The 23685-nt window shown below is 41.9% G+C and overlaps 1 protein-coding gene across 1 annotated transcript in view; it reads right to left on the bottom strand.

Annotated features, from left to right (window-relative positions):
- TMEM182 (transmembrane protein 182) overlaps nucleotides 1–16855 on the bottom strand; it is a 28242-nt gene extending 11387 nt beyond the window's left edge. Inside the window, exons 1-3 of the mRNA XM_042456270.1 lie at nucleotides 16480–16855; nucleotides 16043–16142; nucleotides 14930–15028 (exon numbers count right to left, since the gene is read on the bottom strand). Coding sequence (XP_042312204.1) covers nucleotides 14930–15028; nucleotides 16043–16142; nucleotides 16480–16620 — 340 coding nt within the window. The 5' untranslated portion in view covers nucleotides 16621–16855. The remainder of the gene's footprint in view (nucleotides 1–14929; nucleotides 15029–16042; nucleotides 16143–16479) is intronic.
- Nucleotides 16856–23685: the final 6830 nt, after the last annotated feature.

Genomic DNA, 23685 nt, shown 5'->3' with positions numbered 1-23685 from the left:
CAACCTCGGTGTCCTGTTTCACAGAAGAAACCTCTGTCTGAAGGGCTTTTCCTTTCAAGTCTGGTTTAAAGATAAAGAACCATTACAAAGAAGAGCAGAGGCTTTCAAGTTGCTTGTGAACAGGTAACAGCTGGACAGCTAACAGTTGGACAGGTCACCTCCTCTCTCTTATTTTCTCATTTTATGGAGAGATGATTATTTGTTAACTGCCCTCAAGTTGATCTCAACTCGTGAAGACCCTATGGATGAGACATCTGGATGAGCTGAGAGGCGGAGAAATTCCCTACTTAAATCTTGTAGATTCAGGCTTGTGACATCCATCTGGCGCACAGTCTTCCTCTCTTTCTGCTACTCTCATCCTTCCCTAGCATTATTGCCTTTCCCAGTGAGTTATGCCTTCTCATGATGTAGCCAAAGTACAACGGCCTCAGTTTAGTCATCTTGGCTTTCAAGGAGATTTCAGGCTTGATCTATCCAATGACCCATTTGTTTGTCTTTTTGACTGTCCACAGTATTCTTAGCACTTTTCTCTGGCACCACATCTCAAATGAGTTGATTTCTTTTTATCTGCTTTATTCACTGTCCAGCTCTCTCCATAGTGTAGTGTAGTGATGGAATACCGTGGCTTGGATGAGTTCTTAATCATATATCTTTGCTCTTTAATATTTTATGGAGAGGGAATGATCAGGCAAACCCAGCTCCACCAGGGCTAGCCTGAAGGAAGAGGCGCCTCCCTCCTTAACTGTCATCTTCTGGCCTCCTATTCCCCTCCAGCTATGCTCCGACTGTGTGGGGGAGAGGCTTGCATACCCTAATGAAGTTGTGAGCTATGCTGGTGGTGGTATAATAGCCACCTGTAGGGCCTCCCATGCCAGGCAAGTCACAACTGAAGGGTCTGACCAAGAGTGCCAAAGGGCAGGATGGGCTCTCTAGCCTTATGGCAACCTTCCTAGGAGAAGGAAAACTCTAATCCCAAACCTGGGCAGATGGTGCTCGTCTAACCCTGTAAGGTCAACCATCTAAAAGAAGGAAACTCTAATCAAACCTACGACCCGAGGACCTCGCTGCCACCATCCATGCTTGTCAAGGCCTCAGCAGTCGAACCTTTGGTTTAAAGGGTGAAGCCAGTTCTGTGCACGCTGCGCTCCACCAGAAAAATCCATTGCACAGGCTCCAAGGATACATCCAACGTCATCAATGCGCTTGTAGAAAGCACGGATGAATCCTTCCTGAATCTTTGTTCGCAAAGTAAAGCCAAGAGAAGAATATTTTATCTAGTTCTTTCACAGCTGCTCTTCCCATTCCTAGTCTCCTTCTTATCTCTTGACTGCAGTCTCCATTCTGATCAATGCTTGATCTGAGGTACAAGATATCTGTAACTATTTCAATTTCCTCATTGTCAAGGTTGAATTTATGTAGGTCCTCTGTGGTCCTTATTTTCATTTTCTTTATTTTCAGAAGCAAGCCTGTCTTTGCACTTTATTCCTCAATCTTCCTTGGTAGCTGTTCCAAGACCATAATGTTTTCTGCTGGTAGTATGGAGTCATCCACATATATTAGATTGTTGGTGTTTCTTCCTCCTTCTTCTAAATCTAATCCTTAGATTAGATTTATACTCCTTAGATTATTATACTTGTACTTAAACCAATCACTTTATTTATATTTCACCTTTTTTCCATGAGTGGTTTATAGAATTAAGGTGGTTTATAGAATAAGAGATACAAGTGAAGCCACATATAGCTAAAAATATACAAAAAGTAATATTAAAATACTATAATAAAATACTATAGTTTAGCTATAGTACTGTTTTTCTAGGTTATTATGCTTTATTTGAGGTCTCCTTTTGGGGAAAGTAGGAATCAGTAATACAGTAATCCATGACAGAAATCTCTGAAGATTTCATGGGGTATTTTGTAATTCTGTATTCATCCTAAAACATAAAGAAAAAGGTAAAGGTAAAGGTAGTCCCTTGACATAAATGTCTAGTTGTAATCATCTGTAGGGGTCAGTGCTCATATCCGTTACTAAGCCAAAGAGCCAGTGTTGTCTGAGGACTACTCCAGTAGTCATGCAGCCAGCATGTTTGCACCGAACACTGTTAACTTTCTCACTGAAGTGGTACCTATTTATCTACATGCATTTGCATGCTTTTGATCTGCTAAGGTGGCAGAAGCTGGGACTAGTGACAAGAGCTCACCTCATCATACAGCACTCTGGCCTTGAACTGCCAACCTTCTGAACTTCCAATCGTCAGAATTGGTGTCTTAACCACTAAACTACCACATCTCTTCAAAAACATCAATAATAAAACTATATGCTACTTCAGATGAGGCAAGTGTACAGTGGGTTGCAGTATTTGATACTGTTGTCCTCAAGTTTTTATTTGTTTGTTTTTTTAATATCTAAACAATTTTTCTATTGTCCTCGATTATTTTCTCGCAGTTTCTGGCATCAGCTACAACATTTGATTCCCACACACAAGTGGATTTCATTTTAATTCTAAGACATAACAGAACAAAGTAACCTGCTTCACTTCCTCTTCATACATGCATGTGTGTATTGTGTGAACACATTAGTGAAATGTCACTTTTGTACTACAACATTGTAGTACATTGTACTAGGGGATTTCAGGGAGGAAAAAATGCTCTTCAGGCCATAGGACCACTTCAGCAAGCCATGCTTTATTTTAAATATTGAGTATAAAAAATGGAAGAGCCCAAGTGTAGATCCAAGAATCATTAAAAAGGAATGTAGAAAGGAACAAGTGGGCATAGAAGCTTGCCAGACTGCAGAAATAAAGCAGTTTGACACCACTTTAACTGTCATGGCTCCATCCTGTAGAATCCTGGGATTCGTAGTTTGGTGAATTATTCAGCACGGGTTGTCAGAAAGCTCTGGTGTTTCACCAAACTAGAGAACTCAGGATTCTGTAAGTTAGAGTCACGGCAGTTAAAGTGGTATCAAACTGTTTTATTTCTGCAGCGTGGATACACCCACAGGGGCAACAACAAGGAGCAAATGCTAAGAGACTATACTGCAAGATCTCATGTTTCTTTAAACTAATCTAGAAGAGCCCAAAACTGCATTTCTATATTTGTATAAACTGATATATTTGTATAAACTTATTTATTCCCACCACACACTACCACCAAATTCACTACTGTATGTTTGCTCTTTTTTTAGCTATCCTTCCTGCCCCACTGTTACCAGGATATATTAGCAAAATCAAGACAAAATGTTCATTTTTAATTGAAAGAACAGTAGCAGGGTTTTATCATGCTCACAATCTGAAAAGTAAATATCTTCTGTTTTTACAATTAACTGTTGCACCATCATCAGCCATGATGGAAAGCTTCAACCTTCTCATATCAGGTTATCATAAATCTTGTCAGCGAAATGAACTGTCATTCCCACCCTGTTTTGCACTAGCTCATTCTAAGATGATCAGTCAGTAAAATACAGCTCATGTCAAATATGCTGAGATCCCATTGACTCAAAAGGTTTCAGCTGCAATCCTATACCCACTTACCTGAAAGTAAGCTCTATAAAACCCAGTGAGAATTTATTTCTACGTAGACATGCACAGGATTTCACTGTAAAACCCTGTGGCACCAGACCATGGAAAAATAAGTTGCAGACATCAGTGCTAATCTTAACATCTTACTTTTAGGCAATTACAAGGACATCAAGACATTATTTTTATTTTATTTTATTTTATTTATATTCTTTCTCCCAAATTGGATCCAAGGCAACAACAAGAATAAAATGATACTATTTTATAACACAATTAAAACACCACATTAATATAAAAGTTAAAAATGCAACGTCCTTAAAAATCCTCAACATCCTTAAAAAGTTAAACATATAAAACCATTAAAAGCATACCCAAGATTCAGCTGTGCCCCAATAAGAATCCTCACTGGACACAATAAATATTAAAAGCCTACTTAAAAATAAAAGATTTTCCCTGTTGGTGAAAGGAGGGCGGGGGGGGGGGGGGGGTATATAGCTTCCAGCAGAAGGGAGTTTCAAAAATAAAATAACATAATGACCTGTAATATTGGCCTGTTACAGACTGCCAAAATAAAGCTGCTTTGGGTCTCTTTGGGGGTATGCTGTTTAAATGATGCATGCATCCTAAGTATCTGGAAGCTGCACCAAAGCTGCACTCCAGTGCTTAGGAATGGAGTGTGGCTTTGGCGCGACCTCTGGACTCTTAGGACCCATGCATCATTTAAATAGCATACCTCCAAAGAGACCTGAAGCAGCTTTATTTGGACAGTCTGTAACAGGCCATTGTTACTTTTTGGTATAACAAGTCATAGGCGGGTTACGCATTGCCCAAAAGTACGTGCTCGGCACATACTAGGGTTAGGAAGGGGTGTCCTTTCCGTCCACACTTAGCGTCCGCACATCGTGGCAATGACGCCGCAAGTGCGCCATTGATGCCTTGCGGCGTCATAACCGTGCCGTAAAAAGAACCCGCTTTTTGCGGGTTCTTTTTGCTGTGATGGGGAACCGCGCGGTTTGTCCGCTGCGGTTCCCGGATGCAGCAAATACGGGTGCGGCAGAGTGCCCTTTTTGGGCACTCTGTAAAGTGCCATAGTTACTCATTATTCTAAAATATTGTTTTGGCAGGTCATTTGGGTGGATTTTTGGCCATTTGAGGCCATTTTCTATTTTTAAATGTATACTGTTATAGACAGATATGGTGGCTAAGTGGTTACGATGCCAATTCTGACAGTGGGAAGGTCATCAGTTCGAGGCCCAAGTGCCACCTGATGGAGTGAGATCCTACCACTAATCCAAGTTTCTGCTAGCCTAGCAGTTCAAAAGCATGTAAAAGTGCAAGCAGATAAATAGGTACGATTTTGGTGAGATGGTAACAGCATTCTGTGCAGTTATGTTGGCTATATGATCACAGACGACACTGTCTCCCTTGGTTTAGTAATGTAGATGAGCACCGCACCCTATTATATATTACAACTAGACATTCATGTCAAGGGGAATCTTTACCTTTATACTGTTATAACATAATAGTAAGTAATGAAAAGTAAATTTTTGTGGGTTTTTCGGGCTATGTGGCCATGTTCTAGAAGAGTTTATTCCTGATGTTTCACAAGCATCTGTGGGTGGCATCTTCAGAGAATGCTGGCATGGAAAGGAGTTGGATACACACACACACACACACACTGTGTGACCTTGGGTGGAGAGGAGTGATTTGTGTGTTAATTTGTGTATTGTTCTGTTGTTGATGGCAAGACCTCAGGGTGGGAGGATATGCAAAGAGGATTAGTGTCTGTTTAATTAGTGTCTGCTGGGAATCTCCTGACCCTGGATGGTTTCCCATTTGCATTTACTGAGTCTTAATTTTATTGTTTTTCAGGACTTGTAGCCAAACTTTGTTCACTTTAAGGGTTTCTTCTTTCCTGCTGAAGTTGTCCAGGTGTTTGTGGATTTCAGTGGCTTCCCTGTGCATTCTATCCTGATAGTTGTTGGCATGGTCCAGAAGTTCAGTGTTTTCAAACAACATTTTATGCCTAGGATGGTTTGTAACATGTTCTGCTACTACTGATTTTTCTGGCTGACTCAGTCTGCAGTGTCTCTCATGTTCCTTGATTTGTGTTTGAACACTGCGTTTGGTGGTGGTCCCTATGTAGACTTGTCTGCAGCTGTATGGTGAAACGTAAGGAATAAACTCTTCTAGAACATGGCCACATAGCCCAAAAAACCCACAAAAATCTATGGATGCTAGCCATGAAAGCCTTTGACTTCACAATGAAAAGTAACATTTTAACATTTATAATGCATCAATAGTGCAAACACATTTAATGCCTCAAAATCTTCCCCAAAGGAGATGTTTGATGTATCCAGCTTGCTGAGACTTCTGGAAAGCTGTTTCCTTGTCACTGAACCTTCAGAGGAATCTTCCCAGCCCAGAATATGGCTTGTTGTTTAATCAAGGTGACAGTCCTTAGTCCACTCACACAGCACAACCTAATACATATGGAGTAAGTTCCTTTACTCTTTTGTCAGGTCAGGCTGCTATACTGTCCCCTGGCAACTAGGAACAACAGCCTGGAAACACTCTACCAGCAGCTCAGGCTGCATTCGCACTGCAGAAATAACCCAGCTTGACACCACTGGATGCCATGGCTCAATGCTATGGAATTCTGGGAATTACAGTTTGTTGTGGCACCAGAGCTCTCTGGCATAGAAAGCTAAATGGCTCACAAAACTACAGTTCTGAGAATGCCATAGCATTGAGCCACAGTACTTAAAGTGGTATCAATCTGGATTATTTCTGCAGTGTGGATGCAGCCTCGGTGATCCTTCAGGGTCCCCAGGGATCTTTCACCTCTATGGTCTGAATGCCCAGAGCCAGACATTATACACACTAACATTTCATAGACAGAAACCAGGACATGTATGGCCAGACATCAGAGTGTGGTCAAGTTGGCAAAAATTATTAATGAGGAAGAACATGTAAGCTTTTTGCTCAAGGCTACGGAGAAGAGCAAAATTCTCCCCCCCTCTGCTTCTCTTCCCCTTGTTGAAAGGAGTGCTGACTATTTTTGCACTTTGAACTAAGAACCCAAACAGACAGGCCAAAATAAAGCTGCTTAGGGCCAATTTGGAAGTGTGCTGTTTAAATGAAGCTCTGGTGCCACTACAAACTACACATCCTAGAATTCCATAGCACTGAGCCATGGCAGCCATGGTGTCAAACTGCATTATTTCTGCAGTGCAGATACAGCCCCTGTTCTGTAGCTACAGTGTTGAGAAGGCTTGTCCATCATGGCAGCCAGTCACACCTATGCTGTCTGAACATCTAAGGGCCCTTTAAAAACTGAGGTGTGCATTTAAAGTTAGTATGAGGTTGTACATAGCTGGTATGTCTTCTGTATATAGATGCTAATAAGAGAAAAATAGAATAAAGGACAAGAGTTTGATAAAGTTACCCTTTTGGACTACAATTCCCAGAATGCCCCAGTAAGCACACTCAGTAGGACTTCTTGTTCAAAAAGGTAACCTTCCCAAGCTTTTCTTCTTTATTGTATTTTCCTGTGCATGGTATCCATATCTATGGCCTAAATCCAACTCTCAATTTATTCAACTGATCTACTCTAGTTGAGACTGACCAAAGGTTGAGAATTTTAGTGTATGATCCACGAAAAAAAATTAAGACTCGGAAGGAACCAAGGACCTAGACAGAGACTTCTCAGAGATTCACCAAAGCCAAAGCTTGCTTTCAAAAATGATTTAGCAATGTTGAAGCTTGTTTACAAAGAATGGTGTATGGAAATTTTTTTAGGTCTTTGGATGAGCAAGAACAGTAAGAGAAAGAAAGGGAAAGAGTAAAATAATTAGCATATTGTTATTGATTCTGAGACCTTGGGTGGGCAAGATATAAATCCAATTAAACTTAAATGATGCCCTGAATACTCAGTTTCTACCAAGTTCCTCGTTTATACACATGTATTTGTGTAAATTAAGCTATTTATCAATTGTCCTTCTGTGACTGCATAAACATGAGGTTAGGTGCAATACTTACAAGGTATATAAATTGTGCCCACCTTATGAAAAGCACATATATTGGTAAAATTTATAGGCAAGATATTTCCAGAGGCAAACCATGCAAGATAGTAGCATAGTAGCTGAACTAGGTTATGCATTTTAGATCTGACAACCCTATGTTGTTGCAACAGGATAACTGAGAATAGTTCCCACTCCACAAGATTTTTCTTCAGCTTGTCATAGCACTAACTGCATCTAAAAATATAAGGGAGCTAGGAACAGTACAAGAAGATAGGAATAGCTGAGCTGCACATAATTCTGAATTCTGCTATGGACATATTCTCAACAACAGGAATAAGAAATTACTCAGTAATGCCATTCATGTAATCAGAGGACTCGAAGAAATTGTAGTAGGAACCTCATGTCATTTGGCAAAATATGGTAGTAGCCCTCTTATGCATGTTGAAGGTTTTGTTAGAGGAATGCATGAATCCAAAATTTATTAGTCTTATCAGTGTGCAACTAGTGATGTAGTTAGGCCAGGGCTCCCACAGTTGAAGCACCAGGACGGTTTCATTATTTGGGATGATGACATCATATACTGTCACCATCCTGGAGCTTCGGTACTCCCTTTGAACTGAGAAGCAATTTTAAAGGGGCTTGGGAAATAGCAGAATGGATTTTCCAAGCAACAATATATTGCTGTGAGCTATTGATGTTGTTATGCAAACTATTTGGGGATGGCTCAGCCCAGAATGGGCAGCAAAGGCCCATTAGCTCTACCCAAGACCTACAGTTGGTAGAAAAAGCAGTTTTCTGAAAATGCCATTTTTATGGCTGTAAACCAAGAGAGGGCCAAGTCATTTTTCAAAATTAAAAACAATGCTTTTGAAAACTTCTGGTTTTTAAAGTAGCCTATCTGCATTAATTGGCCAACTGTACCTCCAAGAGGCCTCCAGGGATCAATCAGCCAATTTGGAGCCAAAAAAAGGGAATAGGTAGAGCATGGGGTCAGTTCCTATGAGTCTGGTGTGGGGCCCCCTCAGCTTCTGAAACCTGTCCACCTCTCCAGTAAACTCTTTAAGCAAGCTCTCAATCAATAGTATAGATGACTATTTTGACTTTAACCAATTGTGGGGCTGTACAGATGAGGAGAAAGGGACGAAAAGAGGCCACCACTTTCTCTCCCGGATTGTGGCCATGCCAACCGAATGGCACGGCAACGATGCACCCAGAAAAATGAGCCGCGAAACATGGTTCCTTTCTCTGCTGCTGCTGAGGCACCGTAAGTGCCCTGGAGTGGCGCTGTGACATCATTCATATGCTGCGCCATTTGGATGTGACGCACAAGGCACCAAGATGGTGTCCATGGTGCATGGTAGGGCTTGCGAGTGTGCAGATGCTCCACTTTCCCAAGCCCTACTTTTGGCCCAGGCCAGCACATAGCACCAGTCTGTACCAGGCCTGTGTGTGCACATGTATTTTATCATAACTCAATGTGGTTAGTTTTTCAGACTTCTGAAAGCAAAAAAGGATCAGCTTCTTACAAATATGTCACAGCTTGTAAGCTAAAAAAAACAAAACCCAAAACCCTGCTCTCACTGCCAGCAGGCTATGTCTATGGGCGATTTTTCCTTAGTAGAATGCACTTCCAGTCTGGGACACCTAATCTACATCTATTCTCCTTACTTACATATGTCCTTGGCCTTCCAAAAGGTATACCCATAAGCTGGGCAGCTCTCTGGAACAGAACTGAAATATGGCTTATGGCATAGAGGGATGCATTAGGAATTTAACGAGGACTTGGTGAAAATGAGAAGCAGACTTAGGCAAGCAGAAGTAGTTTTCACTTTGATGGGCCACTAGAACTATTCTGTGGTACCCAGAGTCATCCAGGGTACAAAATATTTTTTTGCCTCCAAGTCTCACAATAACGCTCTACAGGATGTGGGGTCATTTTTACCTTGTTTTTGCTTCCATTGGGTTGTTGTTGTTGTTGTTGTTGTTTTAAAAGTCATTTCCTATTGTAAAAAAAAAAGTTTGTCCTGGAGTGCATCTACACTGTAGAAATAATGCTTTTGGGTACCACTTTAACTGCCATGCCTGTGTCTTACAAAAATTATTTGGCAGAGAAGGATAAAGACTTTGTAAAACAACAAATCCGTAGATTACACAGGATTTAGCTATAACACTTAATGTGGTATCACACTACATTATTTCTATGATGTTGATGCTCCTTAGACCTAAAACAAGCCAGTGGGGCAAAAACATGGTGACACTGCCCCAATGGCCCTAGAGGGTGTTTGAGGGCATTTGTTGTGAGGGGGAGCAGCAAGTTCTCTTGGAGAGGGAATGCAACTCCCCATCCCCTCCAAGAGTTGCCCAGCCATGCACTAAGGCATAGCCACTAGATACAATCCTCTGTCTTTAACACAATTGTTTTATTCCCATTTGCAAATATAATTTAAAGCCCTATATGGCTTGGGCCCGAGTTACTTAAGGGAACACCTCTCCCGACATAATCCGCCCCGCACTCTCAGAACATCTGCAAAGAACCTACTTGAACATCTACTCACCAGAGAGCATTCTTGGCTAGGGCCCCAACGATTTGGAACAACCTTCCAGAAGAGCTTCGACTCATTCCCACCTTGGACGCCTTCAAAAAGACGCTGAAAACATACCTCTTCCGGCAAGCATACCCTCCTGATCTTTTATAGATTCAACAAGTTCGCTACCTCCCGACTAGGAGTCTACCTCAGGCTGTGATAAATTTTTATATTGTACCAATTGTTTTTAGATGAGATATGTTTTATATTGTGATTTTAAATAACTGTTATTAGTATCATTGTGTTTGTATAATTCTGTGGTAATCCCGCCTCAATCCATCGGGAGAGGCGGGACAATATAAATAAAAATTATTATTATTATTATTATTATTATTATTATTAATATATTTAAAATGTCCTATTTAATACATAGCATGGACAAGCACAAATCATGAATGGGCCAAATTTAAGAAGAAATATTGATCTTGATTTCAGTCATGTTGTGTTGGCTGTGGTTCTTCTTGTTACGACACAAGTTTGGACAGTTTCAGCCTAAAAGCAATGTGTGTATTAACCTTGGAAGAAAATCCTTGTTTCAAGTTTCTGCTTTATCAGAGATGAGTGGGCACCAGGAACACAACGTCTGTCTAAGATTAATTATATCAGATAAGAACTGCAATCTTATCTACATTTACCTGAGAGTAAATCTCTTTGAACTCAGTTGACCTTAATGTCAGAAAATAAATATATACAATCTGGCTATAAAATGTGGAATTGGGTTCTATATCCATTTGTGGTTATTAGGCATTTATCTATGCCTAATATTACTATAGTTAGAATAAAGTGATGTGACATTAGATATTCAGGAGAGAAATGGAATGCCAAGTATGCAGCAAAGACAAATACCCTGAGAAATATGCTGCACTTCAGTCTTGGAATATGTATAATTTGCAGTGCACATGCATTGTAAGCATGGCTGACAAATTCTTCACCACACACTTCTTGTATTACAAGCTAAGTACAGCACTGGAAAACGGGTAACTGAGGACACAGGAAAGAAAAGATAAGTCCTCAAAGGCAAATATTTCTATTATATCAATTACCCTGTAATAATTATTTCACAACTTCCTTACTGTGAAATAACTCTCATCAGTGGCACATTTAAAAATAATATAGAAGGGCGCATTTTCAATAGTTCATAGGAAACTGCCATTTAAATATGAATATTATGTAATCAAATTGCTCTTTGTAATGAAGATCTTTAAACCATAATTAACAATGAAATTAGCCCTTCTTAAGAAACTGAAGGTGAATATGTCAGAGCCTGGCTACTTTCCAGGTATCAGTAACCCCATGGTCCATACATGTCTACTCAGAGTTAAGCCCCTTTGAGCTAACAGGGCTTGCTCCCAGGTAAATGGGCATGGGCTTTTCAGACTTGAGAATGTCATTATTAACCTGACATAATAGCAAATTTCTCGCTGTCTTGAGTTTCTTGAAGCCAACTCCATCCTCGATCCCTTTCAGTCTGGCTTCCGCCCAAGGCATTCTACAGAGACAGCCCTCACCAAGATCTCAAACGATCTTTTACTGGCCAAGGCAAATGACCTTTACTCTGTTGTCATCCTTCTTGATTTGTCTGCAGCCTTTGACACTGTTGATCACTCTCTTCTAGTTAATATACTTTCTGACCTTGGGTTCTCAGACTCTGTTCTCGACTGGTTTCGATCTTATTTGTCTGGCAGATCTTTTGCAGTGGTTGCTGGCGGTCAGACTTCTTCTCCTGTTCCCTTATCTGTTGGAGTTCCCCAGGGCTCTGTTCTGGGTCCCCTTCTGTTTTCTCTCTACACACTGTCCTTAGGTAAACTCATTAGCTCTTTTGGTTTTTCCTACCATCTGTATGACGATGACACCCAGTTGTATCTTTCCACCCCCGACCTTTCTCCAAGGCTTGAACAGCAAGTTTCATCATGTCTCACAGTTGTCTCGCAGTGGATGCACCATCGGTGTTTGAAGCTCAACATGTCCAAGACGGAGCTTCTTATCTTTCCTCCTAAGCCCACCCTTCAACACTCCTTTTCTGTCTCTGTGGACAGCATTTGTATTCAACCAGTCCAGCAAGCCCGCAGTCTTGGTTTTATCTTTGACTCTTCTCTGTCGTGTATCCCTCAGATCCAGAACACAGCCAAGGCTTGTAGATTCTTTTTGTACAATATTGCTAAAATCTGACCATATCTCTCCGCCTCTACTGCCAAGATCCTGGTCCATGCCCTAGTGGTCTCACGACTTGATTACTGTAACGTCCTCCTGGCTAGGCTTCCTCTTTCTCAACTCCGTCCTTTAATTTCTGTCCAGCATTCAGCTGCACGCATTATCATGTCTGCCCACCGCTCTGACCACATCTTTCCTGTGTTGGCATCCCTTCACTGGCTCCCCCTCCCTTTCCGTATTCAGTACAAGCTCCTGCTGTCGATGTTTAAAGCCCTCCATGGGCTGGCCCCTCCTTACTTATCAGACCTTCTTTCTCCTCACCTTCCCACCAGGGCCCTCCGTTCTGGTAGTCAAGGTCTGCCGTCCCAGCCCAGTATTTCCTCTGCCCCATCTCAGATTCGCCCCTTTTCACTTGCTACCCCTCACTCCTGGAACCTTCTTCCCCCACGAGCAAGGGCCATCACTTCTTTAACCAGCTTCAAAACAGAGTTGAAGACCATCCTGTTCAGAGAAGCGTTCCCAGGCATTGCATAATTGTCACTTGCTATTTGATGTTCTTTTGATGCCTGTTTTATTGAACCATTTCCTGTATTGCTATGTACTTTATATGTATTAGCCTACTAGCCCCACCACCTTTCCCTTCTCCTTTTATGTCATGTCTTTTTAGATTGTAAGCCTGAGGGCAGGGAACCGTCTAATTAAAAAGATTGTATGTACAGCGCTGTGTAAATTTACAGCGCTTTATAAATAAAGGTTAATAATAATAATAAATATTATTTTCTATCAGAGCAGTATGACTGTTTAGAATAGATTAATGAATGATTACACACAGGAAATTTAGTCACTGAAGAAAAAGATAGAACAAACATGCTGCTAAATTCCACTTATCAGATTATTGTGGAAGAAAGGTCTTTTAAGATCAAAGTTAATACAATCATATTATAATTACTAAAGTCTCAGTGTACAGGGCCTGACTTGGCCTGGGAAATCTTCAATATCATCTGTAATTCACCACTATTTCCTCACTAGGAATTTTATTCATTTAAATTTGGAATAAGGTATAACTAGCTAAATACACTTCATTATAAACTAGAAAACTCAGATGTCTATATTCAAATCATCCTTTTTAACAAGCAAGCGAAATTAAAATACGTTTTGGAGCATTTTGAGTCAACTGGAAACAGCACTAATCAATAAGAACAATATATGTGTATAAAATAACCTATTACTCCACACCAAATTACATTAATTGAAACTTTTCATGAGAAAATTGGGAGATCTAGATAGATTTTTCCCCAAGTAAAGGGAATGCTTTGGTAAGAGAAGATATGATCATTCTTTTCAGAGATTTAAGAAAAAAATCAGCATTCTTTTTGGAAAAGAATTCATGGCAATGATAGATGATATTGAAACCTGTGAAAGGATTTGCAAAGCACTTTCCTCAACCATTTTGGCCATTGTAATTCTTTATAAACATCCTGATCTTAAATTGCATTCTGTACCTCTTCATGTTTTTAAATAAATTCATAATACGAAACAGGATACTGTGTGATGTTTTTAAAAAGGCTTTCCCAGTGAAAATGAACTAATCTGAATCAAATACACACTGGGAATCTTTTACCAAACATATCTCAACTGAACTGTCACCACATGCTTTAGGGGCATATTGTTATCATTGGTCTTGTATGTTCATAACATGTGGATTGAAAGAAGAAGGTTGAGTCTAGAATGGACATTCCACATAGAGAAAATTTGCACTAGTGTAGCATTGGAATAGCTTAATACATAAGCCAGTCCCTAAGTAACAGGACCAGAGCTTTACAAAGTTTTTTGTTTTTGCTTTTTTTAACTGACACTCCTCAAACTCTCATGCTAGGATGCCTTTGGCCGTGCTGGCTGGAGGAGTTTGAAGTTATATTTACAAGCTTTGACAAAAACTTTCAAAATTTGGAATCCACTATAGTTTCAGAGAAAATATAGTCTTTGGTCTCCTTTCTAGTGTTATTGAAAACAATTATTCAGTATATGAGAACAGCAATATTTATACTGGAAAAAGTAAAGCTTTTCTTTGAAGTTGAGAAGCTGTCCTTTCATTATGTCCAGTGTCCATTCTCAGATATGAAAACATAATGGTGTGCTCTGTGAAAAACTAAATCTCTTATATGTGTATACCAGGAGTGGGAACATGTGACTCTTGAAATACTGGTGAACTCCAACTTCCATCAGCCACAGCCAACATGGTCTGTTGCCAGGGAAAATGGGAGCTGTAGTCCAAGATCATCTTAAGGGGCACAGATTTCCAATCCTTGTTCTGTGTTGTAAAGCCTAGAAGAAGAGTTTTGAAGGTCTCTAACATAATCTTGTGAATACCTTTGTTGTAGTGTACCTTCAAGTCATTTCTGACTTTTCGTGACCCTATCACATGGTTTTCATATGATCTACTAAAGAATAAACCTAACTGAAGCCAGTGGGAATTATATCTGACTAAATAAGCATATTTGGAAGTATCATAAAGTTCTCCACTGAAAAACACAAGTATTAATAAATCAGATTATGATCCATCTAGGGCAGAAACTTGTTTTCAGCAGCAACCAGCCTGCACGTTATTAAACAGATAGCTCTATTCACATACCAGTGAACAAGAAAATACTTACTAACTGCAGAATTATAGGCAGTTGAATTGTACTCATCTCGTAGGAGAGGAAATGGAGAGAGATAGGCATGGGTGCAGTTTTTAGAGGGTGATTGGTTCACTGAAAAACAAGAACAAATTGTTAAACTGTGGTCTTGAATTTCCACAGAAGTACATGAAATGCCGGCGCTCCACACCTAGACTTCCCAAGCACTACAAAGAACACATATACTATATGTTTGTTTACCATGTTTTTCATGATTAGTAGTAGTACTAATATCAGTAGAGTGCACAGAAAAAAACAGGATTTTACAATAATAATAATCAAATAGGACATGCTTGTTGTCAGGTTTACAAGCCAAATCTAGACCTTGGAACACTTTTTGGATTGTAACTCCCAGAGTCCTCCAGCCCACATAATAGTTGTCGTCTCCAAAAAGTAACATTTCCAAGCACTCTCTAAATCAAAATTGTAAATCAAAGTTCTTGAGAATGTGAAATGAAATCTAATCGTGTTCTTTCACTTGTTCAGGAATTTGTGCAACTTCTTGCACAAGCAGAAGCATGTGGATCATGCAGAGCACCTGTTATAAAGAACTCTCATGTGAGCATCTGCAGAATGCATCTGCACAAGTTCTTAAGGCATTTGGCAAAGCACACTAGGGACAGCCTTTCTTCTTTACAATGTTCTGAAGGCCCATGCAGAAGCCCAACATTTTGGAGCTAATGTGCCAGCTGTTTGAGGGCCAAGGAGCAATGAATTTATTTATGGAGCACTGCAAACTAAAATATTCTAGTAGTTCCAAATATATGACTGGATAATTGCAATATAGTACCTTCATTAGCTGGTGACATTATGGGTTGCTTCAAATTTTGTCTTCCAACAGAATGATCTCTGCCAGCCAAAAGGATTCCCCTTCCCTCTGCAGACCCCAACCCTATAGATATCTTTACAGATTTGGCAGGGATGAAGGGAATTCACAGTCCCATTGTGGGAGTAGAAATATGTTTGAGTAAAGCAGAATGCAGCCCTATACAAACAGAATTTCCCAAGTGAATATAATTTATCAAGACAAGGCATAGAGTAGCACCCATTCTACATAAAACTAGACTCTTATGAAAGAAGGATACTTACTATACCAAAACTTCCACATACTGTTAGCATTGTCATCTACCTTCCCATCAAACCAACACCTCCAGAAGAAACCTTCATGGTGGAAAGTAATTTTCTCTTCCTACAGAAAACAAACACAGAGATTACTATTCAACCAGGGCTACATTCATTGCTTCCAATTTTGCAAATGTAGACATCCATAGCTGACAGACAAATCAAAGCATGTTAATATTTACATTCAAAGAAATAAAGAAAAAGTCATGCATTTATGTGAAGAGCCATAATATCTCCTTACTCTCTCTGCTCTTCTTGAACATATCTGACCAAATCAGAATCTATGTGTTAAAGGTACTCATAACTGAGTTTTACACATAAACGGGTGATATTTCTAGGTGAGTAATAAACATATTTGATACTACTGTAAGATGTCATTCAGAGGAATAAAAATATATACAAACCATGGTATCATTCAGACTTTCAGAACACCTTCCAACTTCTGTAGCAAGAAGCCAATAGTCAGTTCCAAAGGCAACCAAAAAGAACAAAATTCCAAGAGCTCCAAAGAAACCACCAAAAAATATCCCAACACTCAATTTCATTGTTAGTTTGATTTCAAAAAATATGTGTTTTCAATAAAGGGTTTTGGGGAAAATCTCCTCCCAAAAAAATTAGCAGAGAATTACACCAATGGCCTGGAGGTTCTCTTGAGAAAAGGTAATCATCACAGTTTTTTAAAAAAAATTCTTGGTGGGTTTTCCCACTTGATTTTCCACTTGCTGTTGCTTGATTTGTGTCTCATTAAAGTGAAACGTAACAAATGGACAGGGATTTCTATTTTAGGAGACTCCATAGAGGAATTTTGCAGTACTTCCCTTAGTAGGTGTGGCCATCCAAAAATAGCTGACCTTCCCTTAGCTGAGCATTCACTTGAAATATTGTTGCACTTGGTTCATCAACAGACATGGAAGGGGGATGAAGTTACTGTGTGCCCTTGTTATTTAGCAAAGGTTGGGTTTCAGTATCTAGCACTGGCAAGCAGTTCCAGCATGTACACCATGTAATCTCTCTCCCATAAGCAGGCATGGAATGCTTACACTCTATCACAAATGCACAAAGCACAGTCCCAGTCTGAGACCTAGAAATATATAAGCCACCCTGGAGCTTATCATACTATTTAAAAAAATGCTTGGACCTGCTTGACTGCCATTCATACATGCAGAAATTATTATTTTTCTGGATCTCACAGCATAATCAGTCTTTAAAGACTTATTACCAGCCTTATTAAGGATTTCACAAAGTGCAATTTACATTGCAGTACTATACAATGTGGCAGCTAGTGGCTCCCAAGTCAGTATGCAGTGAATCTGCTCCAGGTTTGAGCCCAACCTTTAATGAAGCTATCCAAAGTGCTGAATCTATTTTTCAGTATGATAAGTTTCAGCACCTTGGATAGCTCTTTTAAAATTCAGGCTAAGATCTGGAACAGATTTAGTGCCCCACTGACACAAAGGCCATTTCTGCTTAGAAGTGACTTCCACTGAGTTGTAAAGAGAAATACATGATACAGTAGTGAAGATACTGAAATTCAAAGTCAAATTGAAATCTGAACTTATTTTTTGCTTGGATTGAGAAAAAAGAGGGGGGGGGGAGAACAAGGAAGAATTATTTAATATATGATAAAAGCAGCTAGAATAATCTATACTCAAGAGAAGGAAAAGCAATATATTCTCAACAGAAGAAGATTGTTTATTAAAGCTATATGATCTGGTAGAAACTGACAAATTTACTAATCTTATAAATGGAAAAGATTTAGATTTTTAAAAGATTATGTATTAATGATTGATTTTACAGAGAATGGACAATGTAATATTGTAAATATGTGATTTTACGTTTGATATCAAATTTGTTTTTTTATTTATTTTTATTAAACATATACAAAACATCCATTTACGCATAATAAGCATAACATATCTATTTACAACATTAAAACATATATACAACATTAGACATACTAACACATACACAAGACGAACATCATTACTCTACGTTAGTAGCAGTAATATATAGTGCCTTTTTGTATTGTATTTACATTAGAAGTTTCTTACTTCTTCCGAGATAATGTCTCTAAACTTTGTCTGCAATTTACAAATCATTTCCCTTTTAATTTGTTATAATTTTATGCATGTATGCTTCCTATTGGCCCAAGAAGGTTGTCCTATACCTATTTTATTAAGATATAAAATGAGACTATTTCCGTGTGTTATAAGATTGCAGGTGGAGTATCAATACACTTAGTTTCTTACGGTTATGTTCTTGTATAATGCGAATTAAGAATGACAGAGGGTTAAAAAGAAAGAAAGAAGAGAAGATAGTTTGAAGCTCCCAGTTTCCGTTTCATAGGCGGGATACAGACGGGCAGGGGAGGACGTCTTGGAGGTGTATTTAGCTGAATGCGGAGCTTCCAGACGGCCCGCCCCGGGGGCGTGCTTCAGGTGTTGGAGCTTCCACACGGGGGCAATGAAGATGCCTCACCTGGGTCCGTTTCGACCCGGAGCTCCATACCGCTGCCTCGGAGGACGCTGCAAAAAGAGAAGCAGCTTCCGCACGGGCGGCCCAAAGCGCGGCTTTTTTTTTTCTTTTGCCGCATGAGAGTGCGCAGCTTCGCAGCTGCAGCGCTAAGCAGCGGCGGCAGAAAGCCTGTCTGCGCATTTAAAGCGCCCAAGCCCCTTTAACTTACCTTCCTCTACGAGGCCTTGGAGGCTGGCATCTATGTGCCAGGGAACCCCAGCCTCAACATCACACAGCCAGCAGATCGGGCCCCTGATACTGGCTGACTGTGCCTACCCCCATCTGGAAGTGGCTCATGACCCCCTTGAAGAGAAAGAGAAGAGAAGCAGGGGAGGATGTGAGGGATCTGTGCTGTGGGCATGTTTTGCCACGTGCCTGAGGGGGACACACACACAAACCACACACACACAAAGGTCTCCTGGCGCCTGTTTTCCTGGGGCAAAAAGATACATCAGCTCCAACACTGCCAATTGCCCCTTTGACAATGTATCAACCCCCTCAAATTCAAGCTTTCCTAATGGCCCATTTGAATGTATCAATGGGGCACCCAGGACATCTTGGGGGAAAGATTCAAACTGCCCTCTGAAAGCTTTCATTGGCTAGGACCACCGTGGCCTAACGGCCCAGAGCCGCCGGTGCCCATATATACCCGTGCACAACTGTGCAAGACCCCGGACGGCGATTGACATGGCAGAGCCACGCAGGAGGGTCCCGGTCCGATCGCTTATTGGACTGATGAGGGGTCGGGATCCTCATGGACTCCCTGATGCACAGGCAGCTGCGCGGGAGGGTGTGGCTAGCCCCAACAAGCCCAACCGGGGGCATTTTCTCGAGGCATCTCGTGCCCTCCGAAACCAAGGGTTTGAAGAACGCTGCACCAATGTAGAGTGAAGTTTAAAACTTGAAGGCAGCGTTCTTTGAAACCCTGGAGGATTTTGGGAGAGCGCCCCCGGTGTGACAGGCAGCCACCATTCTTCTCGCGGCTGAAGACCTGTGGATCAGGGGAGTCGGCCCAGACCGGAAGATCGCCATCCTCCAAGTAGCCAGAGCTCTTGCCATGCCCTGTCCTACCCTCCTTGACCCTTCCCTTGCCCTCCTCTCCTTCCTGCATGGTGCCAATGCCATCCCTCCTCTTCCCTTCTGCAGGTGTGCGGCCGAGGCGGAGGCGGAGGGAGGGAGGGCACCCTGCCAGGTCGCCCTCTCCACCATCCTCGGGGGACGAGGATGTCCCGAGGGTGGGCCACAGCCAGGACCAGCTGCTTGTGCCCCTCCGCAGCCAGAGCAGGCTCCTCTGGCGGCAGGTAGGTCCCCAGGGTGAGGGGTGGGGTTTCTGTCTGCAGCCCCCACGACACTTGTGCCCTCGTCTGCCATGCCAGCATGGTAACTTGGGCCTTTCCTTCCCCTTTTGCAGGGCTTCATGTCCTCGCTGCTGTTGCTGCCGCCGAGGAAGAGGAGCCTGGGCCGAGCCGCCGCCTGCCTGGCCATCCAGAGGACTTGGCCCTGGATGCCAGGGCCATGGTCGTCTGCTTCAGCCTGACAGCAAGGTAGTGTGGAGTGACCCAGGGAAGGGGAGGGGGCACCCAGAAACCCTGCCTGTGGGAGTGGGTGATGGGCTGCACAGGCTGATCCTAACCATCCTCTTCTTTTCCACCCACAGAGAACCGGACGGAGAGGAGGTTCGTGGCTGGAGGGAGAAGTGGACAAGCTGGCGGAGAGAGTCTCCTCCATGGAAGAGACCCTCCAGGAACTCCTCCGCCGGCTGCCCGCCCCACCGCTCCTCCCCCTCCTGAAGCAGCTTCCCTCCCTGCCCCCTCTGCCATCTCCCCTTCACCCTCCCTCTTCCCTTTGTAAATAGTTGTAAATAAGATTTTTATTGTTGTTAATAAAAAGTTTATTTTTAAAAAAAAATTGTGTGGTTAATTATGCGCAACTGCGGCGGTGTGGCTGTGGTGTGAATGGGCGCAACTGTGCAGTCTAAAGCTAGGCAGGAGTGGTGTGAGTGCAATCTCCAAACTCTGTCCTTCCAGGCATTTGGACTTCATGTCCCAGAATCCCAGACCACAGGGCAAGGTGGCTGGGGATTCTGGGAGATGAAGTCCAAATGCCTGGAAGGACAGAGTTTGGAGATTGCTGGTTTGGGGACCAGTGAGCCAGGCATGGTGGGAGGAGAGAACGGAAGGGTAGAATGAGTAGATAGGGTTTGAAGGGAACACATGTCCTGGGAGGCGAAATGTGTCTTTATGGGACATCATGGGACCTAGTGCCTTGTCAGTGCTCCCTGTCCCTTGATCCCAGGCCCTCTCTAGTTGCCCTTTGCCTTTGGGGGCAAGTTTAGAGGGCATCAAAAGGTCTTGGGCACATTCAGCTCCGGGTCTCTTTTTTTTTTCCTTTGCCGGCTGGCGAATGCGCTTCTGCTCAGGCTAAGCAGCGGCGGCAGAAAGCTCTGGGCACATTTAAAGTGCCCAAGCCCCTTTAAACAAAGGTGGTCTCCTGCCAGCTGGTGATCAGCTGGTGTTGGCATCCTTGTCGCTTGCACTTTGCCCGTGTCAGCAGCATCATGGATGCCTCCTCTCCTTTGGTCCCCGCGCTCCTGCTGAATCTGCAATGCGCAGCCACAGCTGTCTCCGCTGCCACCGCTTTCCCCCTCCATCTCCCCTCACCTCCTTTGTACATATGTCAATTTACAGTTTTAGCGTTTTTTATTGTTAGGTGAATGGCAGAGGAATGTCTGTAGGGGTGCACTTTAAAGTCCAAAATTTCCAAGCAGCGCATGCGTACATGTTGCTCTGGGTTGGGTTAAGGTTACGAGGCTTAAAATGCACCGCAGCTGTGCCTCAGCTTCCCCAGCTGCATGGCAGCGGATGTTGCAATTAAAGCCTGACTGCAAACTGCGCATGTTCCAAGACCCCAACTCACTATGCGCGGAGCTTTTAAATGGGCAACTTAAGTAGCGGCGTAGCAATTCTGGTGTACCGGTGCAGCAGCTCTCATGGCTTCTTCCCCTTCTCGATATGTGGCAGCATTCAGGTAGGACTGCTCCAGTTCTGTAAAATGTTGGCTGGGACCATATAGCTCTAATGTCAGCCGTCTCAGTATGAGACCAAGACGTCCCCCTGCCTTTTTTCGGGGTGCTGGTGGATGGCTGAGCCATCCTGCCTGTGGCAAAGGGGAGCCGCCCACCAGCTGTGCCAGGAGCAGCCGAACTGTGCCCTTTCCCAGGTGAGAATGGGGCAGGAATGTGTGTGGGGGTCACTTTAAATCCCAAACTTTCCCTTTTCATTTCTACAACCAAAACATCCGCCGGCAAAGTTACAACTTCCCGCGGTTCTAGCAACGCATGCGCACAAGTGGCTCTAGGGTTAGGGTACGAGGCTTAAAATGCGCCGCAGCTGTGCCTCAGCTTCCACAGCTCCATGGCAGCGGACGTTGCATTAAAGCTTGGCTGCAAACCACGCTGTCCTGGGACCCCGACCCATTATGGGACGCAGCTGACACGGAGCTTTTAAAACGGCACTTATATTTGCGGCGTAGCAATTCTGCGTATCGGTGAGGGGCTTACAGACGGAGCTGCGCAGGTACGCCGCAAATCAAAAAGAAGCGGAAAAAGCAGCACCTTTTTAAAGCCGCTTCTTCCGCTTGAGGCGTGCAGGGGGCGTGTTCATGACGGCATTCAGGGAAAGCCCTCTGAAGGCTCTACCTTCATGACGTCATGAGTACATCCCTTTTTGCCCGTCTGTAACCCGCCTAACTCTCTTTTATTTTCTTATTTTCTTTGTACTTTATTACACATGACCACTCTTTTTCGATTGTATTTTAGTCTTTCCTTTCATCAGAGCTGTTAATATAGTTTGATATCAATTTGATATGTTAACATGTAGAAGGGTAACATGTTAGTTTTGGAGTTATTAGGAATAAAAAATTCTTCAGTATTGAGGGGAGGTTGAATGTAAATATAACCATAGCAATAGCAATAGCAAGTGTTTTTATACCTATCAATGAACTAGCACTCTCTAAGCAGTTTACATGTGTAAGCCAATTGCCCCCAACAAGCTGGGTATTCATTTTACTGACCTACAAAAGGATGAAAGGCTGAGTGGACCCTGGAGCCCTGCCTGGGATTGAATTTACAACCTTGTGGCTGAGGTACAGTACTGGCATTTAACCACTGCGCCACCACAGTGCCTATTCTGGCATACTCTGGCAACTACTAGATCTCTTGCTTGTCTGTGTTTTGTAGTTGAGGCATAGTTTTGTGTGAAGGGATAGATTTGTAAATTGCCTTTATATGTGTTTTGCCAATAAAAAGTTGCTTTTCATTTTGTTTCTTTTATTTGTTATGTGTTAATATGTTAAAAAAAGTACTTATAAAAAGATGTGAGTTACCATGACTTTAGGTAAGTGGATTGCCACTCTCCTTCCTCTTTCTCCTGCCCTGATTTGTTAGTTAATAGAAATGTTGTTAGAAAGCAAATGGGGGAAGCTTCCTTTTTAGACTTTGCCTATTTGTCTTTTAAAATGTCTTTTATCTATATGATATTGTTGTTCACCACACTGTTTCCCTATCCATCTGTCAACATCGTAAGATAAACCATAACTGCTTGCTACTAGTAAATGTTAAGCTTTAGGGTTGTGTTGTTTTTTTAGTGAATGCATCATGGGTATTTTGCAACAGATTAGATGACAACATTTCTACCTGTTTCTGGATCTTTTAGAAAACTGTAAACTTTATAATTGGAGAACTGTAAATGGCAGGGGGTGAGGAAATCCTGCTTGAACTCTGATTTCCACAATTATTCTCCCCCTGGCAAGTATGTTTGGCCCCCTTTTTTAATTCTTTTCAAATGTTATTTATAATCCTGTTCTTTGAAATTTGTATATTTTCAATGTTAAAGGCTGCTGCTTCATACGGCTTGTTTATGAAATGAACAAAATCTATACTATCCACCTCATGAATCTTAGTGGAAAATCTCACAGTGGCATTTCTTAACCACAATATCCCTTATGATTCATTGCAGAAAATAATCATACCCTGTACAGCTCTTGCTTCGAGCCTTATGGAAACAGTATTTGTTCACTCATACAATCATCTAAGATTC

The sequence above is a fragment of the Sceloporus undulatus genome, chromosome 3 (genome assembly GCF_019175285.1).
Source record: "Sceloporus undulatus isolate JIND9_A2432 ecotype Alabama chromosome 3, SceUnd_v1.1, whole genome shotgun sequence".
Lineage (NCBI taxonomy): Eukaryota > Metazoa > Chordata > Lepidosauria > Squamata > Phrynosomatidae > Sceloporus > Sceloporus undulatus.
This window is presented reverse-complemented; position numbering and strand designations above follow the sequence as displayed.